Source organism: Notolabrus celidotus, chromosome 8, assembly GCF_009762535.1.
Source record: "Notolabrus celidotus isolate fNotCel1 chromosome 8, fNotCel1.pri, whole genome shotgun sequence".
Taxonomy (NCBI): Eukaryota; Metazoa; Chordata; class Actinopteri; order Labriformes; family Labridae; genus Notolabrus; species Notolabrus celidotus.
The window spans coordinates 4,690,206-4,703,104 of record NC_048279.1 but is presented as its reverse complement, the minus strand read 5'-3'; the positions used below and the strand labels follow the sequence as shown (position 1 = coordinate 4,703,104).

General features: G+C 42.9%; 1 protein-coding gene across 1 annotated transcript in view; it reads left to right on the top strand.

The window, feature by feature from the left end:
- Positions 1–12,899, top strand: part of il1rapl2 (interleukin 1 receptor accessory protein-like 2) — a 486,775-nt gene that overhangs the window by 264,296 nt on the left and 209,580 nt on the right. Inside the window, exon 3 of the mRNA XM_034690578.1 lies at positions 1,853–1,956. Within this exon, the coding sequence (XP_034546469.1) occupies positions 1,853–1,956 (104 nt within the window). The remainder of the gene's footprint in view (positions 1–1,852; positions 1,957–12,899) is intronic.

Sequence of the window (12,899 nt, the reverse complement as noted above, 5' to 3'; positions counted from 1 at the left end):
CAGGTACTGCCAAGCAGTGTAAAGACAATGCACAAAAGGAAGTAAGGATTTTTTTTTTTTTTTTGTAAAATAAGGAACATCTACAATGAAGCAACCAAACCATTTAAGACCTTCCATTATCATCATCAACAATTAACATCCCCACAATAATGACCAAAGTACCAAGTGCTGGGTCACTCAAGAGCTGAACACAGATTCCCAGAGTAGAGCAGGACAGTGTGAGTCAACTGTAGCTGGACGACATGATCTGCCACTGGGGACAACAGTGGAGAACAGTCTAGCTAAGTGCATAGTGCTTCCTAAAGAGCTGGGTCTTTAGCTGTCTTTTGAAGGTAGAGAGGGACTCTGCAGATCGAATGGAGTTTGCCAATTCATTCCACCATTTAGGGGCAACAGAAGAGAAGAGTGGAGCTAGTGATTTTGAGGCCTTGTGTGCTGGAAGCACTAGGCGCTTTTTAGAGGCTGAGCGTAGCGGGCGAGAAGGGCTGTAGACCTGGATGAGGGGTTCCAGGTAAACTGGAGTGGTTTTGGTTACTGCTTTGTAAGTCATGATTAGAGTTTTGTATCTGATGCGAGCTGCAACTGGAAGCCAGTGTAGCGAAATGAGCAGGGGAGTGACATGAGCTGTCTTAGGCTGGTTGAAGACCAGACGTGCTGCTGCGTTCTGGATCATTTGCAGAGGTTTAACTGTGAATGCAGGGAGGCCTGCCAGTAGAGAATTAATTGCAGTAGTCAATGCGTGACATTACAAGAGCTTGAACCAGGAGCTGTGTTGCGTGTTCTGTCAGGTAGGGTCTGATCCTCTTGATGTTATAGAGGGAAAAACGGCAGGACCGAGCAATCGAGGCAACAAGAAACTTGAAGGTTAGCTGGTCATCGATCATGACACCCAGATTTCGGGCAGACTTAGGTTGATGGTTGATGGTCCAGTTCATTTCTGCTGTTTTCCCAATTCTCGTCTTCTTTTCTCTGTTGGTGATTGGTCGGCCCATCAACCACCAATCTGAAGTTTTATGCTCTCCACTTAAATTGAGAGTATTATTTAAAATATCCTCCATGTTGTTGACTGATGCTACAGGAAACTAACATTTTTGTCAGATTGTCAACAAGAAGATGAAATCATAAACAATACACTAGATGGTGCTGTCACTCCTTTCTGTGGATTCATTTGATGTGACGTGTGATCAGGTCATCCCCATAGACTGTAAATAAAAATGGACAGCGTTGCTCCGCCTCTTCCCGTTGTACGGTTCTGAAGCCAAAAAATCCCTCTCCTGGGTGCAGCCATTGTGCAGCCAGAGCCTGTGAAGCCTTTGTAATAAGCTCCGCCCTACAGCGTGATGTCACAAGACGCTGTGTGCCCTTTGAGCCCCCTCTACGGCGGCTGTGAATCAAAGGAAACCCAGAAGTAAAACCCTGTTTATTAAACTCTAATAACTAATGAAAAAGAAACTTTTCAGAAAAAAGAGGCCTTGAACACAAAAGAGTCAAATACTAACTACATATCACCACAGCATACGGATTTGATAAACATTCGTACGACGTGTATTTATTTTTTAAAGTTTGACTGCTCCCCCATTCAAATGAATGTGGGAGACGGATTTTTTGACCTATACTGCAGCCAGCCACCAGGGGGCAGTCACACTGCTGAAAGCCTCACCACCAGGGCCGTATCCGGCACGCTTGGTCGTCCCTTGTGTCACCTTTACTATTCAGATTTGATAACCACCGTAAAGGGGTTTGACCAATCAGAATCAAGTATTTAACACAGTCCTGGTTTGGATCTTTTCCTGACATTTAATCATTGTATTTTCTCACTGGTCTCACACTGTCTTTGTATTCTGTCCTTTAGGAGCCCATCATATTTTCGGGTCATCGCCTGAGTAAAGAAGACGACTCCATCTGGTTCAGATCGGCTGAAATGGAAGACAACGGCTTCTACACCTGTGTACTAAGGTGAGTTGTGCAAAATACAAGCTCACACATTTCTGTTTTTAAATCATTATTCGATAACTTCTCCTCAACTCTGGAACAACTTTCCAAAAGACAGGTTTGGGGTTACAATCAGAAAGGACGGTTTAAACTGTTTGACACGGATGAATGCATTGTTGATTGCAAAGTATGAACAACACACAACTCCAGCCCCTCTCCTCAGGGGGGAACAAGAACATAGAATTATTGTGAAGTTTTACTTCCAGCTACAGAACATTTGGTTCATCAGACTGAATAAACACAGTCAGGGATTCAACAGCATGCAGACAAAGTCATGTTGGCTGGGCTCTGACATGCAGCAGTGCTCCTGGAACTGCCCCAGTGTTGTTGATTTTATCACATGGGAAAAACCTGGCGATCGATCTCTGCCTCTGAGACTTTTGTTCTCTACCCAGGCGGCCCATTTACATTGTGTGGGCAAATAGCAGAGCTGTTTTTAGTGTTTGAATAAAAAGAACCAAGGTTTTATTTGAGGCTGCTCTGAATCCATTTTGTAAAAACAGTCCTCTGCCCTCATGGTCAATACTTCAAAACACAGATGAAAGGTATTTATAAAACATTACTATTGTACCCCTTCATTCTGGAGGTGTTCACTATAAAAAAACACACCTTTATTTCAACAGTCGGTAAAACATGAAGAGGTAATTTCAAAACATTATCATCATTACTTTATTACCTTTGCTGAAGGCCAAGAATATCAAACCGTTCTATTGTGCTCAGGTAATGCAGTTATAGTGTGTGTGTGTGTGTGTGTGTGTGTGTGTGTGTGTGTGTGGGTATCAGAGAGCTTGGGTTTTCTTTCCTCTGCTTGGCATGCAGCCAGTTTAGTAAATTGAATATTTCCTGTATGGTTGTTGGCGTACAGTATGATCTGAGTCCTGTGTGACTCTTTGGGGATTCTTGTGTGTGCAGTTTTCTCTGTTTATGTATTTTAGTTTTTATTATGATGGTGGTGGTGGTGGTGTGTGTGTGTGGGAGTGTGTGTGGGTTTTGGGGGGTGTATCAGTTAGTTTTGTGTCTTAGAACAAGGCTTACATAACACCCCTGTTTACCTGCAGAGAGTTGATGTGTGTACATAATGGTCAGAATTAAATGAGCTGCTGTTTAATATCTTGATGAACCTTAAAGAAACATTTTGATATTTTCCAACATGACCAATTTATGTTATCTTCAGTTTGACTGAAGACAAGTATTACAAATCATTCATGTTTATTTAATACATTTTGATTGCTTATTGGGTTCTTGGTAGTTCATAATATAATATAAGCAACAAAAGATAACACTGTTATGACTTACATCGACTCTTTATCAAGACAGCCTCAACATGTCTTCTCATCATCTCATCATGGATGGTTGGTCTGGATGGATGAATGGATGGACGGATGGTTGGTTGTTTTGGATGGATGGATGGTTGGTCTGGATGGATTGATGTATGTATGGATGTGTGGATGGATGGATGGATGGATGGATAGTTGGATGGTCTGATTGGGTGGATGGATGGATTGGTGGAGTGAAGGATGGATGGATGGTTGGTCTAGATGGATGGATTGATGGTTGGTCTGGATGGATGGATGGATGGATGGATGGATGAATGGTCTGATTGGGTGGATGGATGGATTGGTGGTCTGATTGGGTGGATGGATGGATTGGTGGGGTGAAGGATGGATGGATTGATGGATGCATGGATGGATGGATGGATGGATGGATGGATTGGTGGGTGGAAGGATGGCTGCAGGTGTGTCCCTGTCTGTTTTTTGCTTTACTGATGACACTGATAGTTTTAATGGCGAGGAGAAGCCTTGTTCAAAATGTGGATGGATGGATGGATGGATGGATGGATGGATGGATGGATGGATGGATGGATGGATGGATGGATGGATGGATGCATCGATAGATGGTCTGATTGGGTGGATGGATGGATTGGTGGGGTGAAGGATGGCCGGATGGGTTTGTGGATGGATGGATGGATGGATGGGTGGATGGATGGATGGATGGATGGTCTGGATGGATGGATGGATGGATGGTTGGTCTGGATGGATGGATGGATGGTTGGTCTGGATGGATGGATGGATAGATGGATGGATGGATGGTTGGTCTGGATGGATGGATGGATGGATGGTTGGTCTGGATGGATGGATGGATGGTTGGTCTGGATGGATGGATGGATGGATGGATGGATGGATGGATGGATGGATGGATGGATGGATGGATGGTCTGGATGGATGGATGGTTGGTCTGGATGGATGGATGGATGGATGGATGGTTGGTCTGGATGGATGGATGGATGGTTGGTCTGGATGGATGGATGGATGGATGGTTGGTCTGGATGGATGGATGGATGGATGGTCTGGATGGATGGATGGATGGATGGATGGTTGCTTGCTTGCTTTATTGATGACACTGGTAGTTTTAAAAGCGAGGAGAAGCCTTGTTCAAACTGTGGCTGCTGCTCTGAACCTCTGTTCTGATCTGTACTGAGCATGTGCAACTTTTGTAAAAAATAGGAAAGAAGAAAGATGGCTCACTCACAAGCTTTCATACACACTTCATGTGTGTTCCACTACTTTGTCATATCTTGGATTCATGTACGCTGGTCGGGTTGGGGACACTTAGAAGTTGCCTACAGACTGTTTGAATACGATTGAATAGCCCGACTTTACAGCATGAAGCCTTCAAGAAATGAATGTAGACAAGAAGACGTCAGTCTCCATTAAAGTCCCACAAAGAACATGCATCATTAAAACGTGAAATAACTTCATGTTGTATAAATGTATAAGCTGCCAAGCAAAACAGCCCACTCCTCGGCTTATCCTCCTCTATTTCCAATACTTGGAGAATAGTTGATTTTGTGGTTGCCAATCAAAATAAACAGAGCACTGCTCTCCTTCTAATTCAACCCAAACATGCAGCTTGGTTCACCCTGTGCTTTACAGTCAACGTTGCCGTGATGTAGCGTACATTTTTAATCTCTTCTGTGAAACTCTTCATGCTTTAGCTTGGGTTGCTGCAGAGGAATGTCTCTCCTCATGCCATGAAATCACCATCCATCTCCCCTACTTGATCCTGCTCGTCTTCCTCCTCTGCAACTGGAGCCTTCACCGCCTTCATGGCTCTGTTTCCTTCCCTTTGCACCTTTTCCCACATCACCTTCTCCCTCCTACTCCTTTCTTTTCTCCCACACCTAAGCTGATCTGGCCTCATCCCACAAGCTGCCTCCATTTTCTACACCTCTTCCTCCTCCTCCTCCTCCTCCTCCATCTACTGTTTGTTTCTCCTGGTCCATCTTCCTCCAGTTTTCCCCCTCTCCTCCGGTTTCTCCCTGTCTGATTCTCTTCAACGCTCTTCATCACCCTCTCTCTCCTCTGCTCTCTTCCCACCTCTTTTTTTCCTGCCAGAGCTTGACACCTATCCTCCTTAATAAGCTCTTTGCCTCTCTCTCTCCTTTCTGTCTTTCCCTCCTTCTCTCAGCATGACAACCTAATTAGGGCTTGGTGTCTGTCATTGTCTCAGGGCCTCTTATTAGCGGGCACACACACACACACACACACACACACACACACACACACACACACACACACACACACACACACACACACACACACACACACACACACACACCTACACACATGCTCGCAAAGATGCAATGATATAGTATGTTTAGATGTATTATTTCCTTTGATCAGATAAATATTGTTGTAAACATTGTAAGAATTGATCCATATGCTCTCCTCATATATGCGTAATGTAAGAATCCAGAGATAAGATCAGCTTGATCAGGTTTAATCTCACTGCATCATCGTATACTCCATTCTGGACAGCATGTGGTGCATTCAGGGACAATAAAAACATCATGTTTCTCCTCATAAAAATCTCTGCCTCTTTAGAAATAGTGAAACATAGTTTGACTCTTGAATCAAATGTTCCCATGAGCGGCATGTTGCTTTATACATCTCCATATGCAGCCAAGATTAAACTTGTTTCGCCTTTTCACCCGTCATGCTTTCACATTTCTCAAACTAGAATCAATGTTTTACCTTTGTTGAAAACAATGCACCTAGAGAGTGAAACACACATGAGGATGTCTAAGGAGACTGTGACTCAGTCGTTACTAAATGTGAATATTAGCAGTTTACCAATAAGTTCACCAGAGCCAGGATCCGGGGTACACATGGTTTTTCCAAGTGATCCTGAACACACCATGACAGAGCGGGAACGGAGCACTCTTGCTGCATCCTTTTTTTGTCATCAGAGCGGAAAGGCACGCTCCACCTGCTGCTTCTACCTGGGCCAGGATGTGCTACACGCTCACACTAAAATGTGCAGCAATCAACCACAAGAGACAGAATACCCTGCACTCTTTCTTTATACCTAACAATGTTAGTTGAGTTATGTGGTTTGGGCTTTTGATAAGTTCATGCTTGTATTCGATCCTCTCTACCTAATTTATACTCACTATTTATTTACACATATTTTGTCAACCTGCATAACTGTGATAGAAAGAGGGAGACGGCAGCTGTGAGATCATGACAGGGAGCAGAAAGCAACCTCTCTGACAGTCAGGAGGCTTCACAGGTAAGGACAGGAGTTAAGTGGGCAAAGAAATACTAATAGCTCCGATAAGGGTGGATTCTAAATGAATTGCTTTATCAAGGCAGGCATTCATACTACAAAAGAATAACAGTCAGTGGCGTACTCAGCTGGGGCAGGACCCCCAGAGCATTTTGGGCTAAAATCTTAAAGGTGACATATCATGCAAAATTGACTTTTTAATGGTTCTTTACCTGAAATATGTGTCCCTGGCAAAAAAATCCATTCTGCCCCTGTTCTGATTTCTCCATCTTTCTGTAAATGTGTGTGAAACGAGCCGTTTCAGACTTCAGTGTTTTTGTTACGTAACAACAATATCCGGTCTGTCACAGAGTCAGAGCTCGGAGCTTGTTCAGCCCATAGACTCTATAAAATAATACTGAATCCCTCCCCCGTTTTTCATTACCTGCACAAATGTGTGGTAACAAGGAGCTTAGGAGGGAGGCATGCTAGTTGTAGGCTGTCTTAATAAACACAAAGGTCGGTTTTACTCCCCACGTCTGCAGATTTGAAGATCTAGTGGATGATTTTTATTTATCATGGATAAGTGCTAGCGCTAGTTAGCATAGCTACATAGCTACATGTCGTAGCTGTAGCTGTGTACCAAGACACACGTCAACATACTGACAAATAAAACAACAAGAAACACAGAATCTGTGACCAATCCTTCAGAAAGGTCCTGCTGCCTTTCTGGCAGAGGTCGGTTTTACTCCCCAAGTCTGCAGATTTGAAGATCTAGTGGATGATTTTTATTTGTCATGGATAAGTGCTAGCGCTAGTTAGCATAGCCACATAGCTACATGTTCATAGCTGTGTACCAAGACACACGTCGACATACTGATAAATAAAACAACAAGAAACACTAAATCTGTGACCAATCCTTCAGAAAGGTCCTGCTGCAGGCGCCTCTCCGTCAGGATCAGATTCTGGATCAGATTCAGAGGGTTGAAGTAACGCGATCTCTGAGCAGCCGTGTATATTCAGCCAACATGTAAACATTAGATCAACGTGCTGGAGAGCCGAGGCACATCCACTTCCTGAGGGGGCGTGGTCAGAGAGAAAACAGAGTGTTCTGAGGACTGAAGAAGAGGGTTTTTCAGGCAGACCAAAATCTGATTTCAAAGTGTTTTTTTGAGCATAAACTTTAAAGACATGTTTTGGGGACCTCTTAGACCAATATATATTGATGAAAAAAGCATGATATGTCACCTTTAACAACCAAAACAATTTATCCGCCTTACTTCTGAAATGATGGCAACACCCCTGATCAGAACAATGCAAAACAATGTGACATATGATCAACACAACATTTTCATGTGGCCCTTTCCAGCCAAGAAGCTCCATCTTTAATCTTCTAGTAGTTTACAGACATTAGATACAAGTAAAAGATGAAGGTTTTCACAATTTAGCAGATAATACTCCTCACTCTTTGCCCTCACAGTGAGCTCCTGTTTATTCCTGATCACATAACAAACAGGCACACTTGAGGTAAAAATTATTAGCCCCCAAGAATTCTGGAACATTTTCCTTAAATTCTGCCCAATGTTTGAATCATTGATAAAACTTGATATAAGCATTCACCAGTGTTCTTTAGTAGCTTTGGTACATTTTGGAGTGTAAAATACATTTTTAGGATAACTTTATATCAAATATAGTGAAAAATGGAGTGGTCAAAATTATTAGCCCCCATGTGAATTTTTGCTTTTAAAACACACCTGAGCAGTCAGTTTGTTTCCTAACAACACCTGTCAGTCAATAGGCTTCCTAACAACACCTGAGCATTCAAACAGCATTGAGATTTACTTAAGGGACTCCAAACAGGGCACCAGAACACGTTATTGAGAGAGACTACTCTTACTAACCATGCCAAAGACAAAGGAAATCAGTCTTGAGCTCAGAAAGAAGATATTTGAGGCTCATAATAAGGGAGAAGGCTATACTGTCATTTCCAGGTGTTTTACAGTGTCTAGAATAGCTGCATGTTGCATTATTGCAAAGTACAAGGAGACAAACTCTGTTAGAAACAAACCTAGGCGTGGTAGAAAACACAAGATTTCAAGAACTTTGGAGAGGAAAGTAGACGAAGATGTCAACAAGAAGCCCCGGACATCTTCCAAGGTGATTGTTGCTGACCTGACCTCCTCTGGAGTTGATGTTTGAAGGAGCACAGTTGTGAGGGATCTTCATTGTAGTGGGCTTCAGGACCATCGTCCCAGAAGAACCCCTTTACTCAAAGAGCGGCACATCAGAGCCAGACTGAGGTTCGCCCGAGAACATTTGAAAGGTAAAGATGAGTTTTGGAAGTCCATCTTTTGATCTGATGGAACTTTTTGGGCATATGGATGTTGTTCATTGGTCAAACAGTTCTTAAAGGACACCAAAACCAAGGTCCTGGAGTGGCCCGTACAGAGCCCAGAACTCAATCCTGTTGAGAATCTGTGGCGGGTGCTCAAAGTAAATGTCCATGATCAGAAACCATGTATTTTGGACCAGCTGGAACAATTTGCATTGGAAAAATGTGCCAAAATCCCTCCAGAGACATGTGCCAACCTTGTAGAGAACTACTTGAAGAGGTTGTTGTCAGGTGTGGCTCAGAACGGGCGCACTATTGACTACTTAGAGCCAGGGGGCTAATAATTTTGGACATGCCATTTTTACCTTTTCTTGTTTCAATTCATGGCATCAATAAAATATCCAAATCAAACATAGTGCATATTTGTCTTTGTTATTTTGGAAACACATAAACTATAAACACTTGTTTTTAATGGTCATTTTCATGGAGAAATCAAGGCTTTTATCTGATCTCACAAGGGGGCTAATAATTTTGACCTCAACTGTGGAGTCGCAAAGTTAGGGGGAAGCCGCACAGTGATAGAATCAATTTGTCCCATATACTCCAGATGGAAGAACCTCCACCGGTACGTACGTCACGGGAGGATCTGCACGCTGATCGGTTCTCACTTTGAAATGATTTGCTTGAGTTCAGATTCTTTTGAAGCCAATCGTCGGCGGGAGCCATATTGGAAATAATGAACTCAACCAATTTTAGGCTGTTTTCGAAACCGCCTACTATACTAGCAGTACGTACTGATTTGACCAAACTTCAGTATGTAGTATGTGAACAAGAGCACGCCAAAACTCCCCTGTCCCCATGTTTACTGATTTGGGAAAACTCAGTATGCATCAGACCAGTCTGCCTCGCATACTGTTTCACACAATGCACAGCGCTCATTCTGCTTTTTGTTTTCTCTTTTTTTTTTGACGGGGAACTCAGTTTTTAGGTGCTGTGAAAATTAGTAAATTCCATATATCTTCAGTTTTTCAGTTCTTCAGTTTTGCGATCAGCTCGGCCGTTGTTCACTTCTGCTTTCTGAAACCAGAAATTCAGTGATGTCTGGTCCAGCATCCTGCAACACAGATCGAACAGAACAGTCATACTACAGACTAAATTCAAATGCAGTATGTAGTAGGCAATACCTACTGCCTACTACGTTAGTAAGTAGTATGTAGCAGACCGTGTGAGAAAACAGCCTTAGTGTGAGGTAAAGAGGTGGGGTTTGAGCCTCCTAGCAAACAGCTATGTGTTCCCACCTGTCAACCAAGTCAGTCATGTCCTTATATTTTGTACTATGGACAGGTTGACTGTAAAACTGAATTGCCCTTCGGGGACTAATAAAGTATTCTGAATCTGAATCTGAATTATTTGGGCAAAGCTTGTAATCTTAATATCTTCTGAAATGGCGCGTTACAAAATTCAACCCTGGACAGTGTGTGCTGAGAAATGAGCTACGTTAGACTCATACTGTTTTTTGAACCAGGCTGTAAACATGTTTATTTCTGCTGTAGAGATCGTCTTCTTTGAATGGGTGTGTATGTGGTTTCTGGTGTTTCTGCAGCCAGCCTCAAGTGGACCCTCGATGAACTGCAGTTTTTAAAACTTCCGCATGGGCTTCACATTTTGACACCAGAGGTTGCCGCTTGGTCTTTACATTAACTTTACATGTAAATCACTCATGCGAATGATTTTATCCACGTTTGATGTGAACGCCCCATAAGAGAAGCACACAGTAAGACATGCAGTGACAGTGAAGCACTTTCGGTGAACTGTTTCTCCTTTCTGAAACATCTGTTTGATTATTTCCAATGAAGGAAGTACCCCCTGATTGAACCATCCCAACATGTTTAAGGTTGCTGTAAAAGCTGTAAAAATAAATCTTCATCTCATCAATGATTTGTGATGAAATGCTTCAGGGCGCAGCGCTGCACCATCCTCTGCATGTTCCTCTTCATATAGAACTCTCAGCTCTGACTCACCAGCTGATTCTACAAACTCTGCACATCCTCTCTGCGTAGCATGTCGGTCTGTTCATGTAGGGGTGAGGTGACCTGGAGACACTGTTATGGTGCATAATGGTGGACAGGTATTAAAGGTGGAGTGACTTTTGCTATCATGAGACAATAAGCAGAAATAACATTGTCTGAGATACGATGTAGAGAAGAGGAGTGAGAGCAGGAAGGAGAGAGATAAAAACAGGTGGGAGGGAAAACAAGAGAGAGAGGACAGGGTAAAGTTAGTGCCAAAGAGAAAGCAGACAAATTGAAGGAATAGGAAGAAAGGGTAAATAAATAGATGGAGAGAGAAGTGGAGATAGAGAGAGGGTTGAATTCTGCAGAGAGATTGAGGTGCAGGTGAGAGAGTGATGGCAGAAATTGAGGAATGATTGGAGGAGAAAAGGAAAGTAAAAATCCATTTTCTCTGCAGGTATAAGGACCTCAGTGGGGGGAGAGGTCATGCTGGGACTGCCCAAGACCCTTTATATACCCACTATGATTACCACCACACACACACACACTAACACACACACACACACACACACACACACACAGAGAACCTAGAAAGAAATTGATACGCGCACAGTGAGAGGTCTCAGTTTACCTCTGAGGCTGTAACACTGAAAAAGACTTGGCACCTAACCTCTACACTCAACTATCTCAGAGAGTTTGCAGAGTGAAAATCACAAAGAAGGTGAACACACACACACACACACACACACACACACACACACACACACACACACACACACACACACACACACACACACACACACACACACACACATGAAAGCACGGAACAGGACACAGAATGAGAGAGAAGACACAGATAGAGAAATGGACTGTGAGAACCAAATGATGAGTGTTAGAGATCGAACAAGGTAGCGTGAGATGAGAGATTTCATGCCTCGGGCTTTTCAACTCCTTCAGTTCAACATGTCACATTTGTTGGAAATGTAACGTGTTCTCTGTGTGAGAAAATGACCGAGCGGCGGTCCGGGGGGTTTCTGGCCTCTGGGTGAGAGAGTTGGTGAATTTGTCGGCTACACGACTGACCGGCTGGTGTCTGTGTGGTCGCTTCATTTGATGACATGTTGCAGAGTACGAGGCTCCGTATGATCAGTGGGGAGTTTCTGTCTTGTTGGTTAAATGAGGGTTTCTTCTTCTGAATGTTTGATGTTGTTTGGCTAGTTGTGGCTGGTACCCATCGGCTATCTAGTTAGCTTGCTTTGACTTCAAACGCAGTGGCGGCTGGTGGAGTTTTCTCCAGGGGGGGCTATAACTCCAAAATAGTACATGTTTGCTTGCTTTTTGGTAAATGCCTGAGGTATCACACCAGTGTATTTACATACACGAAAACAGCAAAAGCAACATTATAATGTCATGTACTGTTCTAACTTTTGTACATAAATTTTGCTCTTCTTTCCTTGAGAGAAGCAAATTTCTCAATGACTCTATGGTTAAAGTCAGCGATGCTTTTGATAAGTTTCTTCTCCATAGAGAGCATGGCCAATGCATTGAGACGATCCTGTGACATTGTGTTCCTGAGGAAGGTCTTGATTCTCTTCAGTGTTGAGAAGCACCTCTCAGATTCAGCAAGATTCATTGGATTGTCTTGCTGCATCACCTGTAATAGATAAGTGACCATGGTGATGGTGTCTCATGGCTGCAGTATTCAGGCTGCCACTGGTGCAGTAGGCTAAATAGCTACAGTAGATCATTGATTAATAAGATTTGTGTTTACCATTTGTATAAGCTCTGTAAGCTAATCATTGTCTCAGTACTTATTTAAAGAGGTGTAGATATTATTCATGTATCACCAATTAATGTGTGTGTAGTAATGATATTACATGCTCGCCAGCAGAGGGCGCTGTTACACTGTGTATAATGCTTGTTAACAAATAATCTGTCAAATAATAGCATTACTATTCCTGCCAGTTTAACTTTTCTGAAAAGTGCTTCAAATCAGTAATACCTGTCTTTATCCA